This window comes from Peromyscus maniculatus, chromosome 12 (assembly GCF_049852395.1).
Source record: "Peromyscus maniculatus bairdii isolate BWxNUB_F1_BW_parent chromosome 12, HU_Pman_BW_mat_3.1, whole genome shotgun sequence".
NCBI lineage: Eukaryota > Metazoa > Chordata > Mammalia > Rodentia > Cricetidae > Peromyscus > Peromyscus maniculatus.
Window position 1 is genome coordinate 16056081 of NC_134863.1, and position 18625 is coordinate 16074705.

At 40.6% G+C, this 18625-nt stretch overlaps 1 protein-coding gene across 16 annotated transcripts in view; it reads left to right on the forward strand.

Annotated features, from left to right (window-relative positions):
* Lpp (LIM domain containing preferred translocation partner in lipoma) overlaps nt 1–18625 on the forward strand; it is a 602788-nt gene that overhangs the window by 263225 nt on the left and 320938 nt on the right. For all 16 annotated transcript variants that reach the window (XM_042259107.2, XM_076548645.1, XM_076548644.1 and 13 more), the window contains one exon: nt 16270–16382. In XM_042259107.2, coding sequence (XP_042115041.1) covers nt 16270–16382 — 113 coding nt within the window. The remainder of the gene's footprint in view (nt 1–16269; nt 16383–18625) is intronic.

Here is an 18625-nt window from a genome sequence, read left to right on the forward strand (position 1 = left end):
TATTGAAATTTAGCAAAATATACTAAAATAGGAAGGATTTCTGAGGCAGTTCTGTGAGCTGGAGGACACTCACACTGCACTGAGGAATTGTTCCTCTCCAGCCTGTCACACTGTGTGCAGCCTCCTCCTGCGTGGCCTCTGTGGCAGGAATGTTTGGTTGGAGGATGCCAGGTCCCGACCTGTGACTAGGTTCATCGCGTGGCAAATAGGAATTCGTAATTGAAAGGGAGTTCAGGTGGCTAAGCAGTCCGGGTGAGCCCAGTGTTCACAGGAATGTCCTTCCAAGTCAGTGAGGTACAACAAGGAAGAGGTGTTTAGAGTGATACACCGTGAGAGAAGGTCCAGTGGGTGTTTGCTGGCTGTGAAGATGGAGGGAGAGGACCATATACCGAGGAATGTGGGCCACTTCTAGAAGCTGGGTATGGTGACACAAACAATAGCTCCCCAGCAGAAATTCCATAGAGTAAAGCAGTTCTCTAGATACAATACTTTGATTTTAATACCCTGGTATGCAAGATAGACTTTTGTTCATAAAGCAATAACATCAGAAACCTACATTATTTTTAACTATGAAGTGTGTGGTAATTCTCTGTAGCAAAAAATGGAGACAGCATACATCGAAATGATTTGTTTGCATACTTCTCCTTTTTGGAAAAGGGATTTCACAAGTTCTACTATAGCTCAAAACAGTTACCTCAACACAATTCCATCTGAAAGGGACATAAAATTCCCTGACAGACACCAGGCAGAACTAGTGTTTGTGCAGAATGTCAGATTCAACTTTAGATATCTTGCTTTGAAAATGTTTTTGACTTTTTGATAATCAGTGTATTTTTAATGAATCTAAATTTTCTTTTGTATAAAATGAGTTTCTGAACAAAATCAAGATCAGCAAGCTTTTCTGTAAGTCCTAACAGCCACTGTATATAGGCTTTTAGGGGTGTGTGATATTTTCTCTACTCAGTTTTGACATTGGAATGAGAAAATCACCATAGATAATAAGTAATTGAGTGCTTGTGGCTGTGTTCCAATAAAGCTTTATTTGTAAAAGTAGAAAGTGGGCATTTGTCCATTTAGAAATTGTTTGTGAACCTTAGGCTGTTGAACTTTCTTATTCTGTTCTAATTTCCTTCTAACCTGATTATTTGGTAGGTTTATAATGTTGCATAGTGCTCATTAAGCTGAGGAAGTGGCAGATGGACTTACATACAGACTCAACTGATAAGGTGAATCTTTTTGCAAGAAGCCCTGTAGTATTTGCAGACTTAAGTGCCGGGAAGGGAACTGCTACCATGTCCTTGGCAAATGGACCTGGGACAAATGCTCTTAAGGAGGAGACACAGGGACACCCTTGAATGCCAAGGCTGAGCTCACTGAACTTGAGACTTGGAGAACTGCAGCTACTGTTGGAAGAAAACAGGGGTGCAATAAATCTACTGTGCTAAAGAATGATAAACCTTTCGAGGCTGCTGGCCAAATGAAGTAAAAGGAAGGAAGGAATTCCTCACTCAGCTAAATGATGTCTTTGGGCTGGTGGAACAAGTCTGCTAAAATAGCAAGGTGCCTGAACTTTGGTGCCAGAATACGTCATCCGATGTTGCTGTTTGGAATTGTTTCCCATCACAGGACCTCAGAGTTTGAGTGAGGAAGGTGAAATGAATGAAATGTAAGGAGTGACTCCCTAAGGACAAAACTTGCTTCTTCAGGGCATTTCTTAACTCTTGAAGTCTTTATTCCATCTCGATAATTGGATGATAAATGTTCAATAGATCTTGGACTTCTTTTAAAGTTTCTACTGGATGCAAAACTTGACCATGTTTAGATGTTGGGTTATGCTTTATAGAGCAACATGGGGTGACAGATGTAGTTTAGGGTTTACAAAGGACATTGGGGGATGTCTGTTTGGTCACCAGATTTGGTTTGGGTCTTGGTTTGGCTGGTTTATTTGATTTTGAGGGCAGCGCTGTTCTATGTGTATGTCATGTTTCCTTGTTACATCTCACAAACTGTGTAAGAAAAACGAGTTGCCTGGTCATACTTACCCAAGCCCAGGGGAATGCAAGGTTGGCTGTTTTCTCTAACAGTTTTGTGATGTGGACATTCTGAGGAGAACCAAGCTATGAGCAGTGAGGATTTTGTCTAGCTGCCTCTCCTCACACATTTTTTTTTTCTTTTCTATCTCTTCAACTTTGCCCTAGAGTCTATGGAACCATAGTAGACTAAGGGTCATCCATATTGAGCTTAGCATATTTCATTATGTTTTTATACTTGTGTTTCTAAATATTTGTGAAGAAAGGACTGATCATTAAGTTACATAAAAATTCCCTCATAGTAATATATATATTTATCTATAACACCCAAGTTTTAAAAGCACTACAACCCTAAGTAGTATCTAAGGCATGCACTGTTATTCTTATTTTGCAAAGGAGTTTAGACCTCGACATTCATGATTTACTCAAGTTCCTGCAGCTAGTAAGTGGCTTGCACATGACTTTGCGGGGCTGCTTCTGTTCCGTGTCCAGGTCCTCACATACTGGGGAGGCAAGGGAACTGCTTTTGTAGAGATGTGTCAGGACTACTTCTATTGGATCTTTTGTTTAGTTTTCACATTTCTTCTCTCTCTCATCTACATCTTCTCCTTCCGGATAGAACATTGAGTTGCATTCTCATAAGAAAACAACAAGCAAGGAAGCTAGGTCAGGTTGGTTTGGAAAGTCTTATATGGGGAAAGCATGGGTGTGTAAACGTGATCTCAGGAAAAGCCTGTGACTGCACACTCTTGGGTGGCAGTTCTGAATTCTCAGATGAGGCTTTTCATAGAATCAAGCACTAGCATCCTCTTACACATCTTACCCTCTGCCTTCTCCTCTTCGTGTCTTGTCTCTGTGTCCCTCCCTCCCCCACACATTCCCACAGATTTTTAGGTTAGTAGCCATGCACTTTTTTCAAGTTGTTTCTCTAAGGACTAACTTAGGTGACTGAGACTCAACTTGGAAAAAAAAAATGCATGTCCACACTCAGCAAACATTTTTCAACTCGTTTTTTTATTTCAGTTGTATAAACCATTTGGAATAGAATATGAAGCTTATATGTGAGCTGTTGTCAAAGATGACACGGTGCAGTGGGGTGAATGCCTCCTTATTTCTCATCCAGCGTCCATGTTACATGCTGTAGATGTGTTGTAGAGAGTAGTAGGTGGAGAAAGTCTAGGGGGTAGCTAAGGATATCTGTCTAGGATTGCAGGTGGTCTGCATGTTCATGAAAAACTTGGGCTTCTACATGAAACAAACAACAAAAATTAAACAAAAACTGGTGATTAGGTTTTCCTGCTAGAAAGGTATGAATGAGCAAGACCTTTGGGTCTGGAAGCAAAAAGACACAATTGTGAAGATCACCAGAGTGGCAATGGGCTGAGTAAAGGAAGAAGCCATCCTACTCAGTATTTAAATTTAAAAGCAACTAAGAAAATATTTAGGCAAGAAAATGTATGATCTGTACAATGAAAGTCATAAAACATTAATTAAAGAAACTCATAAGGACTTACAAAATGGGAAAATTGTCGATTTATAGATTGGAAAATTAATATTGTCAATGACCGTGTCAACTTAGTGGTCTTCAAATTTAGTATAATTCCCATCAAAATACAAATGACAATCTTAAAAAGCTAGAACAGAAGAAAATACTAAAATTTATGTTAACAACAAATATCCAAATTAGCTGAAACAGCCCTAAAGAATAATCAAAGTAGGAGGCATAGACTGCCTGGCATCAAAACTTACTACCAAGCTGCGGAGACCCAACAGCAGGGGTACCAACAGAAAGCTAATGTATAGACCAAGGGAATGGAAGAGGGAGCCCATCAGTTACTCTGTATGTGGATAGCCTACTGATTCTTGTCACAATCAAGAAGAGCATCTATTGGAGGAAAGACATTGTCTTCAGTAAATGGTGCTGAGGAAAGTATGTCAAGGACCTAAATATGTAATTTAAAACTGTGAAACTACTAGAGAAAACATATGAGAAACAACTCAACACATTAGTCTAAGCAAAGTTTTTTTTTTAATTCTTAATAAAACCCTGAAGGCAGAGGCAACAGAAATAAGACTGAGAAGATGAGATAATCCCAAAATCAAAGGCTGCACAAGAAAGAACAATCAATGAAGTGAAGAGCTAGACACCCAGAAAAAATGAGGGGAAGAGATTGATCTCAAGAGAAAGATAGGAATAACCAACTAAAAACAAAATGACTAAATATTTCTCAAAAGAAGATGAGCAAATGGTCAACAAATATACAGAAAAATTTTCAATATTTCTTATCACTAGGGAAATACAAATCAAAACAATGAGCAATCTTGTGCCCTATTAAAATGGCTATTACAGATGAGCAGTAATGGATGGTGGTGAGGATATGGCAAAGTGTAACTTTTGCATAGTGTTGGTGGGAGTGCAAATTCATACACCCACTGAGCAAGACCATGTTGTGATTTCCTTAAACTAAAAAGTGGCCCAGAGATCTCATTAGTGATGATATAACCAAAGGTAATGAAATCATTAGATCAAGGAGACAGCTGTACTCATATGCTTATTCTAGCATATTCAACAATAACCGACCAGGCTCAACCAGGAGTCTGTCAGTGGATGAATGGGAATGGGGGTGGGGCAGAATGCATAAACAGTTATATAAAAAATGAACCCACATCTTTTGTAGCAATATGATTAGAAGTTATGCTCAGCAAAGAAATACAAGAAGGCAAATCCATGTTCTTAGTCATTTGTAACAACTAAAATAAATGAGTCTCCTAGAAGAAGACTGTGAGATGGGGTCACTCGAGAATTGGAAGGGTCCTGGTGAGAGGGAGAGCTGATAGGTCAGGGTCATCAAAGTATAGTTAAGATGAAGACAGCTTTAGTGCTTTACAGCACAATTGCCTTAAAGTCTACAGTTTTCTCTGTTGTATTTCGAAATGATTGGGTCCAGAGGTTCTCCACACATAGGAAGTGTTTAGGTTTGAGAGATGGAACTGGTTCCTACCCTGATTTGGACATTTCCATTTATATACACATGTAAGGTTATCATGTATCTATGAATATACATTAACATGTATCAACCAAAGGAAATTTGCATGGAACTTACGACTTCCAGAGAAACTGCTCACATCTAAAAGAAGCTAACTGGTCAGTGTAGTTGGGGTGGTGGGACCATAACCCACCGAGCTTGTCAGTTTCCTCTGTATTCTTAAAGATGGTTCATCTAGCTACAGGATTCCTTCTATCCAGAATGTGATTTTGTCAAACCTTGGGGAACCCCAAACAAGGCTTTTCACATGTTTCTCGTCTTTCCCCAGACTCTAGCTGGATTACCATAGGATCTATGAGCCACAAGTCTGAGAGCTTGTGTTTGAACTGTCCATTCTATCCATTGGAGGATATATTTTTGCTTTTGCCAGAACCACCTTGATTTTATTCCTATAGTTTCGTGCAAAGTTGTGAAATCTGGAAGTAGAGTCCTCCTACTTTGCCCCTCTGTTTTAGCGTTGTTTTGGTTATGCTTAAGGACATCGTTGGGAGACTTTGACTTGGCAATATATAGCTAGTGCTTTGGAAAGTACTGGCTTGGGAAGAATGGAAACCATTCAGATCATTTCTTTAGTCTAAATATGAGGTAACTGTGCATTAAGTATAATGTGTGTGTGGCAGTAGAGATGAAGAATAGTGAATAAATTAAGAAGAATGTTGAATGCAATTTAATGTGGCTTTCTTGTATTCAGAGCAGATGGCTGGAACAAAAAAAAATTAGGCATTTTTGGACTGTGGTCGGGAAAAATTGAGCAGAAAGAAACAAAAAAGTAGAGGACAGAGAATGAGGTCAGCAGGTCTGTGGCTAGCATATCTGAGTCAGGTTTTGAGTATTGGGGTATAAATTTAGTCAGGGATGCTCAGCCGATCCAGTGATCAGAAATATGGAACAGGATCAATGAACTCCAAGAGAACAACCAGTCTGTGTTGTTTGTAAATGGCGTACACATTTAGAGTTTCTTTTTTATGGTGCACATTATGGTTACCATGGTGGCAACACGGCAGTCAGAGGAAAATGGTTGGGGAGAGTGTACAAAAGAGACCTGGTTAAAGGCGGTTTCTGGAACCTTCTGCGGCTTAGTGTGGCTCAGAGAAATGGTGCTAGATGGTTGCTGCCATGTGTTTGATTTTTGAAGTGACTGTTCTTACTAGGGTTGGAAAGGCTTTGCCTTCATCTCCCAGAGTCTAATGTTCCTGTTCTCCAGCTGAGAGAGACTAATTCACCATCTTGTGTTGTAAACACTCACTCATTTTAACTGATTACACCTCCAATGATTCTCAAATCACTAAAATTACTAATTGCTATTCCTTACACATCAAAGAGTGAATCCTGAATAATTAACCCCAAATAAAATTAGATGAATTGGCCCTTTTAATTAGAGTCCCTGCTGCTGTTTGTTCTGAGCTTCCTTTTCTTACTGTTAAGAGACTTTTAGAATGATTAAAACTGTTTAAGACTTAAACAGCCAGTGACCTTTTAATACAATATAAATCCATGGAAGCAATATTTCAGCTAGCAGGTGGTGAAGTAAATTTTTAGAGCAAGTACCTGTCAGCTCCAGTATTCCTGTGGGGGGAAATGCATGCCAAAAAACAACCACCTTGAAATGAAATGAGTGTCTCTATTTGATTATTTTTATAGCATTTATGCATTTGCTAAGCTTCAGGCTTGATGAAATAAATGGCAGGGTTGAAGGCGAGTGGGTAATGGTTGGCATCATTTTATATAAATAGTAACAAGAATGTCTCAGCAAGAAGAGCTTGAAGTGAATAAGGGATGAAGACTGGAGAACTGCAGAAGGCTCCTGCCCCTGTAGCCATTTATGTCTGGATTTTCCTGAAGCAGAGGAACGACCACCAGCATGGAGCTTTGTGGGATTTCTGTGCCTCTGGTTGTGGGGCGTGGCTAACCAGCCTATCCATGCTGCGTTCAGGCTGCATTTTGTTGAAGATCTTTCCCATGTTCCTAAGCATCTACTGGGGACCCCCTCCAATGGTCTTCTTCAGCCTTTGGGAGTTGTAAGAAGGTTCGGTTCTTTATTTTTCCCCTAGAAATTTCAGTTCCTCACCCCAAATCCACCATGGACCATTTTAAAAGTCAGCTTTGACGTAAGGAGAGTTTGGGTCAGAGTACATATTCTATACTCTTTGGCTATTCATCAAACTGGCACAGAAATCCTCCATCTGTAGCATCAAATGATTGGGTTCGTTCTATCACTTATTTTTCTTTATAATGTAGAAGTGAATTTTAGCTTGTTATTCTGAAACAATTGCAGACTTTACAGAAACATTAAAAAACTCACGTCAAAGACTCTTAGTTACTTAGTTACTCAAATATTTGCAACTTGTGTGATTAGAATAAATCTACCCAAAGCAAGTAATGAACATATAGAACTTAATAACATGTAGAACTTGTTCGGACTTCATCATTTGCCATCCTAATAGGTGTTTTTTTAGTCTCAATTCTATTGAGAATTGTGTTTCATTTAACATTTCCTTCCTATTTGTAACCTCAGACAGTTGGTCATGATTATCAATGCTGCTTAACTCAGAATACACATCAGAATCTCCCAGGATGCTTTGCAAAATCCTTTTTTTTTTTCTTTTTTCTTTTTTTTTTTTTTTTGCTCTCCAATGCAAAGATTCTGGTTTAAGAATTCTAGAGTGGTTCCTTATATTTCATGTGGTAGATTCCAATGCTTATTTCATCATTAATGTATTCCTGTTCTTAGAACCAAACCAATAATATATGCATAAATGTATTAGTTAGATTTCTGTTGCTTTGATAAAACATCATGATCAAAAGCACCTTGGGAAAGAAAGAATTGATTTCATCTTATACCTCTCCATTAAAGTCCATCGCTGAAGGCAGTCAGGGCCTCAAGCAAGGATGGAACCTGGAGGCGGAACTGACCCAGGGGCCATAGAGGAGTGCTACTTATGGTCTTATTCCTCCTTGTTCTCTGAGGTTGCTTTCTTATATACCCCATGACAACCTGCCCAGGAACAGCATCACCCACAGTGGGCCCACCCCCTGCCTCAAATCAATCATGAATGAAGAAATTCTTCTGCAGACATGCCTATTAGGCAAATCCCATGGACACATTTTGTTCAATTGACGTTCCCATTCCCCAGGTAACTCTGGCTCATGTCAAGCTGGCAGAAACCCCAACTAGCACAGCATGTAAACAAAGGTGCATGTGGGTGCAGTGGGATAAATAGAAAGGCAAAGCTAAATATCAGGACGAGGAAGAACTGAAGGTGGGCCAGTGGCAGGAGTGGTTATACAGGGGGGCATAAAGCTGCTTTCCTAGTTCTAACTCTGTCATGGAGTTTTCATTTTCCGTGGTGGGTAAGTGTGTAACATATACTGAGTTAGTGAAAGTGTAAGCTCTAGTGTGAAATCTACAGCTTCCACTTTGCATGCCAACTCGAAGTGCATAGAACTTCATTCAACTGCATAGTCTGGGTCTGGTCAATCTTGATGTATGGTGATGGTTTTATTGGCTACCCTTTTGTACAGTAAAGTTTAAAATAAAAAATAAATAATAAAATGTAAAGGTCAGATTGTTTCTACATCCCTAGCTCAGGTGTTTGGGAATTCTGTCTCACCTCCATTTCCTACTTCCTGTTCCATTGCCATCTCTACTTTAGAGGATGAGACTCTTAATCCCAGAAATGCCTTGAGGATTTGTAGGACTTTCTGGATGCCTACTGATAGAGATTTTGTGAACGTCTATTCTCAGATCTTTGGTTAGTGAAGAAAAATCCTGTGTCCATGAAGATAGTTGCAACCTGTCTGGATGTTGAAATCCCCCTAGACCAGATGTTAATTTCGGGTTCAGGACTCAGTCATTACACTTGGCAGACAGACGCATGGTAATTTAAGTTGTAAACAACCTGGAAGAAGTACAGCAACAGCAACAGCAGCAGCAAAACAAAACTTGAGAGGTCCTTTGAGACTGGCACCATTCCCTGCCTGGGCTGCCAGGGCCACAGAAAACCTCTCATCCGCTGATAGTCTGATAGGTAGTTTTGCTGTATATTTATTCATTCATTCATTCATTCATTCATTTATTTATTTATTTATTTATTTTTTTATTTATTTATTTATTTATTTATTTTTTATTTTTCGAGACAGAGTTTTTCTGTGTAGCTTTGTGCCTTTCCTGGAACTCGCTTTGTAGACCAGGCTGGCCTTGAACTCACAGAGATCCGCCTGCCTCTGCCTCCAGAGCGCTGGGATTAAAGGCATGCGCCACCACTGCCCGGCTCAATCGTTTGATTTTACCAATAAAGACTCTGGAGCAGGGTTGGAGATTTAGCTCAGTTGTAGAGTGCTTGCCTAGCAAGTGCAAGGCCCTGGGTTTGGTCCTCGGCTCTGAAACAAACAAACAAACAAACAAACAAAAAGACTCAGGAACCAGATGCTGGGGTGAAAGCCTGCTAGCTTGGAGAGGTAGAGAAAGCACCCAGCTGACCTTCTTCCTCAGCCAGTGTACAATCTCAAAACCTCCTCAAACTCAAATGTCCCTCCTTTTCCACTTCCTGTGTGTCTCTCTATCCATCCTCCTGACTCTCTCTTACTCTCCATGGTTACTTTCTGTCTACTGGTCGCTTGCTCTGCCTCTTCACCTATGGGATGGTTTTTTTTTTTTTTTGAAGTTGCCTTCTATTTATTTATTTATTTATTTATTTATTTATTTATTTATTTATTTATTCATTTATTTATTTAATGCTGAATGCCGTTTATTGAAGGAGGAAGGAGGTCTTAAATACAGGCTTACAGCACAATGGGAGAACCCCAGAGGGCAGAAGTTTGCTACCCATGTTTTTTAGTAAAAGGGGGACCTGTAGGACCATGGCCAGTGTTTTGGGTAGCTGTTGCCTTGCTTGCTGACCTTGACCTTGATATTCTCCCTATGCTAATTCCCTGCCAGGTTCCACCCTCCTGAATGCTTAAGGGAAGATCTTTGTCTGTGTATCCTGCATAATGGGTGTTAACAGCTGAGATGCCAGATTGTTTTGCTGTATCTTACATCAGTAATTGGAAAGGACAAAACATGACTCTAGCAGAAATACCTGTGTTTACTCACAGTTCATTTGGGTTTATATGTAATATATAGTTGCTAATCTCTACATGCAGCATAGAGAGCACATACTTGGTAAATAGTAGTAATCTGATGATAAATTCTTCATAGAACAGGAAGCAGACCTTCAGCCATCTCCTTCCTAGTCTAGTAGGGAAAACCAATAGACAGGTAGTTCAACTCAGAGCCGAATTTGTACTGTGGGGTTCTCAGTACATTGGTGATGGGGATGCTCATCCACAGTCAGAATCAACAGCGGTAAAAGGGGTTCAGTTACCCAATGCATTGTGTTGAGACCCCCCCCCCAGACTCTATGGCTGCCTTTGAAGAAAGGGGAACCTTCTGCTTCGGATGGGCACTACTGGGGATGGCCTGTGTCTAGGAGTATCGGGTAGTTTGGGGAGACCCTTCCAGCATACTAGTATTCACTTGGCAGCTTCTTTTCTGAGCTGTAAATTAAGATCCCCTCCCTCTACTCTTTTGATGTTGAGTGAATCTTTTCCCATACCATGACTTTTAAATTTTTATTTCAGTTTTCTTCATGCTGAGAATTTCCCATTTTAGTATTGGGGCTGAAGGTGTCTCACAAACTGATAGAAGACTAATCCATCAAGTTCAACCCATTGTCCTGCTTATTTTTATTGCCCATATTTGAAAGTCAAAATATATGGATGCGGTTTGTTGTTTGGATAGCAATTACTATGCCTTTATCAGAGAAGTGACACTTGATGAATTCAATAGTGCATTCGGTTCTACTCCACTTTTCAGAACCAAATTCTCCTTCACTTCTTATATTTTGTGAAATCCATTCCATGTTTTCAACTGAGAAAAATGAATCTTTTTCATCAAATTGAAACTGCTATGTGATAGAGAAGTAGAGTATGCTCAGTTAGATATAGCACGCTGGTGTTCACCTCTGTACAGAGAATTTATCTTAATTTAAACAAGAGGGCTGTGGAAGACAGTGACGTCCAGAAATTCAGTATTAGCTAAATATGGAGGGAGACGACCCAATCTAAAAGTGGAGAGATGTCATCCTCTTTAAAGATAATAAGTCTTCTTGCTTTTAATTTGAGAATCTCAAAGAGCATTTCGAGCTAAGTTATTTGGAAAGATGACAGCACACTGAATTTTAGCTTGGGTAAATATAGTGATGCATTAAAATGAAACCAGGGTTTGAGTAGATTCTGCGATTCATTTCAAAGTATCTTCCTTCTGATTCTTCAAGGTTACCATTCCTATTTATTGTATAGAATTAAGTCAAAAGGAGGGGCATACAGAACAACATTTGTTATGCCCTAAGCTGTAGGCGAGCTCTCTTTACGTGTAGCCCTGTTGAAAAGCAGAGCCATGCTGTAAGGCTCTGAGGAGCCTGCTCCTCTCTCCACTCGGTAATATGTACACGTTCTTCCTATCCTGCCCCCAGACATTCTGTGACTCACTCCCTTACTCCATTTAAGTTTTTGCCCAAATGCCACTTTGGTGAGGCATTTCTCAATTCTGTTCTTTAAAACTGCGACCTCCTACCACCATCCTACCAATTCCCTTCCATGCTGTATTTCTTCAGCATTTTCATCGCCACTTGACATTCAGCTCGTATTAGCTGTTTCTTTCTTAATCATCCCTCTTTTCCTGATATAGTGTAAATTCTATAGGGGCAACATTTTCCATTTGAACTCTAGAGTCTAGAGCAGTGGTTCTCAAGCTGGGGTCCAATGACCCTTTCTCAGGGGTGGCATATCAGATATCCTGTATACCAGATATTTATATTACAATTCATAATCGTAGTAAAAGTACAGTTCTGAAGTAGCAAAGAAAATAATGTTACGGTTGGGATTCACCACTATGTGAGGAACCATATTCGAGTGTTGCAGCATATTAGGAAGGTTGAGAACCACTGGTCTAGAGTAATGCCTGGTGCACAGAGGACAGAGTGAATAAATGGATGATGGAAGTCGATGAGCACCATCAGCATGATGGCTCTCCTGCTTTCCAGTGTGCAGTTTCATGCAGTTCCTTTGCATGCAGTGGTATATGGATGAGTTTTCTCTATATTGCATCATGATGAAGATTCAAACCATGCCTTGTTGCATGCTTCTTTTTTTACTTTGTCACAGCATCAGTTATTGAGTGTGGATGTCCCTGAATTAAAGCCTGTAAATATGATTATGGATTTGATACCCTTTGCAATGAATTTTAACGGAATGTTGTAGCTACTATTACTTCTGTTCCTGCTAGGAGCACACATGGCTCTTTATATGCTCATGAATACTTTCATGAGTATCTTTACATCTGTAAGATGTATGTTTCATTTGTATTTTTACACTTATATATATGATGTTTGTAATTGATGGGTGGTAGTTATAGGAACTTACATAATCATATCAAATGTGAATTTCTGATACATCCATATGTGAAAGTAGATGCGAAACAGGGTAATTAGCAAATTTGTCACCTCAGACTTGTTTTTCATTAGTAATTTTAACCTTAGTATTTTCCTAAAAATAACATTGTTTACACTGTTGGAGATCTAAGTACCACCAGAATTAGTAATTTATTTAGTTTAACAGAAGAAAACAAAGATGGAAAAAGAATCAAAGATTAGTTCCAGTGTCTTCTCACGTATATCTAAGAGCCCAAAGGGAAGGTTGCCTCGATGGCCACTTACAGCACTGCAGTTGATGTCACAATTTTCTTACTCACAGTGGAGGTTGTGTCCCTGGGAGAGGTATTGTTACTGTTTTCGTGATGATGAAGACAGACAACCAGGGATGCCCATGATTTCTGTTGATCGTGAGCACTTCCCCAGATGGTCCTCAGAGGAGTTGTACACTCAGTGAGCAGGAATCCAGACACTGCTTAGGAAGGGCAGTGTGGGGACCCAGTCTTTCTGTGGGTCTGTGGGTGATGTGCATACTTTCTCTTCCTACCTCCTTGCCACATCACTTCATTTCAGGAGTCCCCACACTTGCTGAGCTCCAAAAAGTATGCTGTGTTCTGGTCTTTGGAGTGGAGAAGAATGCTCCAGCAACCACTGACCAGTCCAACCCAGAAAGCAGACACTGTGTACGTCTGAAACAAGAGCCCCAGGAAAGAGCTCCCATGGGTACTTCTTTCTAGGACTGAGATCCAGGAAGTACAGTGAGTGTTCCACATAGGGAGCTGAGGGAGGAGGGGCACATGCTCACCCTTAGAGTCCCAAAGAAGAGGGAGGGAGAGGAGGAAGACTGAGATTCTCATAGGAGTGTCTGGATCCATGAGTTTGGCAACCTACCCGTGTCTGAAAAAAGCATGTGGAAAAGCTTCATCTCTAGTAGAAGTTGATACTTTTATTTAGGACAGAGGAGGCTACAGGTTGAGAAGACTCAGAGTGGTTCCTGGAATGAGACAAATCCTTGGTTTTTCTCTTGGCCTGCCATGTCACAGCCCTTTCTGATGGTCTGAATAGCACTGCTCAGCTAAACCTTTGGTAATGGCCTAGGTTCTGCATATACCTGGTGCTCACAGGTTCGTGTCTGTCCACAATCTCTCCAGTGCATCCCCCTCCAGAGCATCCCCCATCCAGTGCACCTCCCTCCAGTGCATTCTCCCTCCAGTGCATCCCCCCTCCAGTGCATTACCCCTCCAGTGCATTCCCTCTCCAGAGCATCCCCCCCCCTCCAGGGCATTGCCCCTCCAGTGCATTCCCCCTGCAGTGCATCCCCCCTCCAGGATCTTTGTTGTTTTTACATTGTTTCTCTTTTTAAAAATCGGTTTTTCTATCCCTTTAATCCTTCTAGGGTTACCACCAGCCTGTGTACCTCTATATTTCAGGTTTTTTTTAGAGAGATGGGGTAAGCGAGGGGCCTCAGAGACAGAGGGCTGAACCTTTATTATTATTTTTTGAACCTTTATTTTTTTAATTAATTTTCTGTGACATTTTGGTCTGTTTGTTTGCCTTTCATTCGCCCTTTATGATAAACATGCCAAGAACTCTGCCAGCTTTGATAGTGTCAGATGGTCTGATAATTTAGGTTGGATTCGAAGGTGCTCAGAATATGCTTTAAAGAGGTTGGAAGACAGGACCAGAGAGAACACTAGAGTCTAAACTTACGATGGGAATGACCTAGTCATGGTTCATCGTGTAAAACCTTATCCATTCTCATGTAAGGTAGAAGAGGTTTTTGTGATGATTCATTTTCCTAAATAGTCAGTGGATATTTTTTACGAGGTGTACAACCACACCAGACTCTCTCAGTTCTAGCTGCAAGTTGAGTCCCCTGAGTTTTAAAGAAACACTGGTGCCATACATTCTGTCCAATCCTAAGGGTTCTCCCTGAACCAAATTCATGAGATACGTGTAAGTGGACACATGTGGTCTTAGGTGGCTTCCTTGGAGATTCCAGTGCGTGGCCAATGGATGGTGGAGGTGTTAGAGGTTTCTGAGTTGTAACTCTAAAATAATAAGGATGTTTAGAAAATTGTTCCTCAAGAGAGAGTCAGAGATGTAGGAAATACAGTAAGTGGCAGAAGTTTTGGAACCTTTGAATCTTGGGGTTCTTTGCAGGAGTAAAGGGTACTTTGCAGAATGCAGTGAAACTTGAAGTATGGGCCAAGAGCTGATGCCCCTGGAATTACCTTGGCTCTTTTAGAAATACAGACTGTGGTCCTCCTCCCCAAGAGCTACCAAGTCAGTACCTGTGGGAGTGTTACCCCGCAGTCTGCATTTCACAACACCTCTCAGAGGCCCTGATGAACTGTGAGGTTTGAGAAGTGTTTTGATAGAGAGTGAGTGCACGACTGGGAGGGAGATAGGAAAATCAACCCACTGCCAGCCACAGAGGGACAGCCTCCCAGGCTGCATGGCCCTGGGGCCAGTGTCCTCAGCCACTGAGTATGGCAGGGTTTAGACCTGGCTGCTGGGAGCTGTCCCTTGGAGTATTTCACTTGGTTTTAAAGGCAGTGGAGACCAGATGTTTCAGAGCCCCTTTAATTTGCCATCCTTCACAGGACTCCTCTTTCCATTCCTAGACTGACTTTCCCCCCAGATAGCCACGTTGTGACACTTTGATATTATCCAAAAGTGACTAATTTGGCTATGGAGACTGCTTCCTATAGCTGAAATTCGAGAACAGCCACTTACATGTAAAGAATACTTCAAAATGGAGCATCAAAACTGCATTTTCCAAGGGAGAACAAAAATGCTTTTTAAAATGGTAAAACAAAAACAAAAATCTGGTGTCTTTTTTTCCCAACTAAATTTGTTTTAAACCCATTTAAAATATTTTATACCATGCCATACAGCTTTGGATGTTTGCCTCAGACATCAGTGGGCACATACCTTTGTTCTCATGCATTCTTGTCGGCTGAAGAGGTTGGGGACCTTCTTATATCTTGAGTGTATTGTACTCAGATATCTGCATCATCTGCCTTGTGGTCAAGTGTCCGCTCATCTGTCCTGTGGTCATTAGTGTACACAGTGAAAGCTACATTTCTTCCTGGGTGTGAATCACGCAATCGTTTATCACCTAGTTAGCTTCTCTTACCCCTGCTGTTGTGTGGAGTCCTATGGTTTCACTGTGTTGTAGTTGATTTTATTCAACATGACTTGTATGCTGGTATTCACCGGCCTTACTGCCTGGAGCGGGCTTGTGGTCCAGGTCATACTGTTCAAGGGGGCGATAATACAGCCTCCTTTGCCCTGCCTGTACGTAAGCTTTATTTTAGTTAACTTCCAAAAGTTTGTCTTCCTCATGCTTGAACTTCTTCTTATCCTTACATCTATACAAGTCTTTTCTTCCTCTGCTTGAATAGGATTTTATTAAGGCCAGTTAAAGTCTAATACATTTCAGTATCCCTAGTACCCCCCCCCAACTCGCCTAATGTACTTGACCCCACTAGACTAACTGTTATGCCATTTTGAAATATGAAATTTCATAGGCCTTTTGCCCTATGAAAGCGAAGGCTATTAATTAAACCAAAGTTATCTAAGAAAGGCAAATTTCTATATAAGGCACACAAATTGGTCTAAAACAAGCACAGTAAATTGCCAGCAGGTGTATTTTTAAAGAGGACTATGAAACGGCCTGCCTGTTAACGTTTCGTGTGTATTTCCTTTCCGTAGGTGACTTTTTCCCACCCCCACCTCCACCTTTAGATGATCCCGGTACCCTTCCACCTGGCTCTGGACACTTCCCTCCTCCTCCACCACTGGATGAAGGTGCTTTCAAAGTCCAGGTAAGAGCAGTGGCAGAAGTTGGGTTTGTTAAGACATTTGAGGATGCCTGGGAATTCAGTGACCGTTGTTCTGTTGATGAGCTTTACCCAGAGTCTATAGAGGACTTTGCAACTTACAAGGAGTTACCATACTGGCTTACACTCTGAAGCCATGGAAAAATATTACCCACTAATTTCATTTTAAAACCAAAGGTGATTTTCTTTTAAAGAAATGCTGTTTGAGAAGTCTACAGTTTTTGGCATAAAGCCAGGCCTTAAAAAAATATCTTTCTTCTCTGTCCTTAAGCTTTGTATTCTATATGAGGAAGAGTGATATTTAAGGCTCTGCTTGTTCAACGTGGGCCCTCACTGGCAGCAACATTGTTTTCACAAAAGCAATAGTAAGATGCCGCAGGTCCTTTTCTTCTAGGTGCTCGAAGGTGATTGTTATAGGTTTATATCAGTGATATGTGAGTATTATGTTCTGGAGAATACAGGTCACAAAGTAACTAACTGCAGCTACATGGAGAAGTGTAGATTCTTGCTGGAGAAAGAGATTTTTGCTCTGACCAAAGGTGGCTTGTGACCAGCACCCCCACTTAAGGCTGAAGATAGCGTGTCAGGGCAGAAAAATTATAAAATTATAAAGATTGCCGTTCTTAGATAAGGTGATGTTAATGTAGATATGGAGAAGATACAAATCAAGAATTTGTCTTAGAGAAAGTGATTTTTCAGATGAGATGGAATGGTGTTTGGTGTTTACCTATACACAGTCAAGCATCAGAAACCTATGAGTTATACCACAGACCAGAGACACTGAGTTGATGTTGGTGACTGTTTTGTGGTTTGTTCTGTTATTTGGTCTGCCTTCGTATGCGTTCACCGTGTTCCACGAGGAATGTGATGGAAGAGTGTAGGGTCTGGTCTCTTGTCCCTTCTCTTGAAGTTTAGGTTGGGAGAGCAAAGTAGAAATTACTCCGTTGTTTCCCAGACAATCTTTGTTCCAAGGTAGATATGATCTGAGCACTTGAAATCCCGTGACACGAAAGGCAAGCAGTTTGTGCGCTGTGGAACTTGCAAGTCAACAGAGCACAAGCATTGTGCATTCTGGTGGGTGTGTACTAGGGGAAGCAGGCACAGGGTGGCTTTCGAGAGTGACCTTGGTCAGTGACACCTCCTCAAGACAGTACCACCAAACAAAGGCTTAAAGGAGAAAAGGCTTTATAAGCCAGATGGATTCTCATGGAGTATATCTTCACGAGGTTTATTCATGTTTTAATGAAATAGTCTTGCCTGCTTTTTATATACTGTTGTTTTCTATTGGAACACTTCTTTATGTGTTGGTCAATGGACATAATTTTAAAATTCCCTTCTGTTTTCTTTCCTGGATTGTTATTAAATCTATTGTGCTATATTTTGAATATTTCTGCTCCAAGGATTGGCTGAATGTCTGCTGTTTGAAAAGTAGTTGAGAAGTAGGTTCTAAGTTAGTGACTTTGGGCAGTCACACCAGGTCCTAGCTGTCCTTTGGAAAGAAGTGTAACCACACCGCCTTAAAAAGATCATAATGTACTAAGGTGTCTCAAGGTGCTAATTGAAATAGCTAGATGATATTTTGATATTCCTACTGATATTGTGTAAAGCAAATAATAGCAATGATAGTAATAAAGTTATGATAGGTACTATGTGAAGCTACTAATCGCAGTAACAATGGAGTTTTGTCCATGGGTTCCATTTAAAAACCATCCAATCCATGAACATAGGACTTTACACTAATTGCTCCTTGCTTTGCTTTTATCAGTGTTGCATAGTTTCACTGTGAACATCTTTCATACTGTTAAAAAATTGTACTTCAATTTATTTGTTTTTGTAGTTACTATGAATGTGACTCCTTTCTTGATTTCTTTTTCAGAGTTGACTGTTAACATAAATAACCTACTTACCTTTATATGTTGACTTTATATCATGCAATTTTACTGAATTATGTTTTCTAGAGTCTTGGTTTTGTCCGTGTGTGTTCACTGTGTCTGAAAACAGGCACAGTCCGTCTTACTCCTTTTTTTAGTTTGGACTCACCCCTTTTAATTCTTTGTCTTGTCTAATTGCCCTGGCTAGGACTGCCAGTACTGAGCCAAATACAATCAGTGAAAGTGGAGTCCTTGTCCTGTTCACGGGGCTTTCATGGAAATTACAAACAGTCTCTTTCTCTGTGGACTTTGCTGGGTGTACTCAAGCCATGGCTTTGTTTTTGAAGAGGAAGGAAA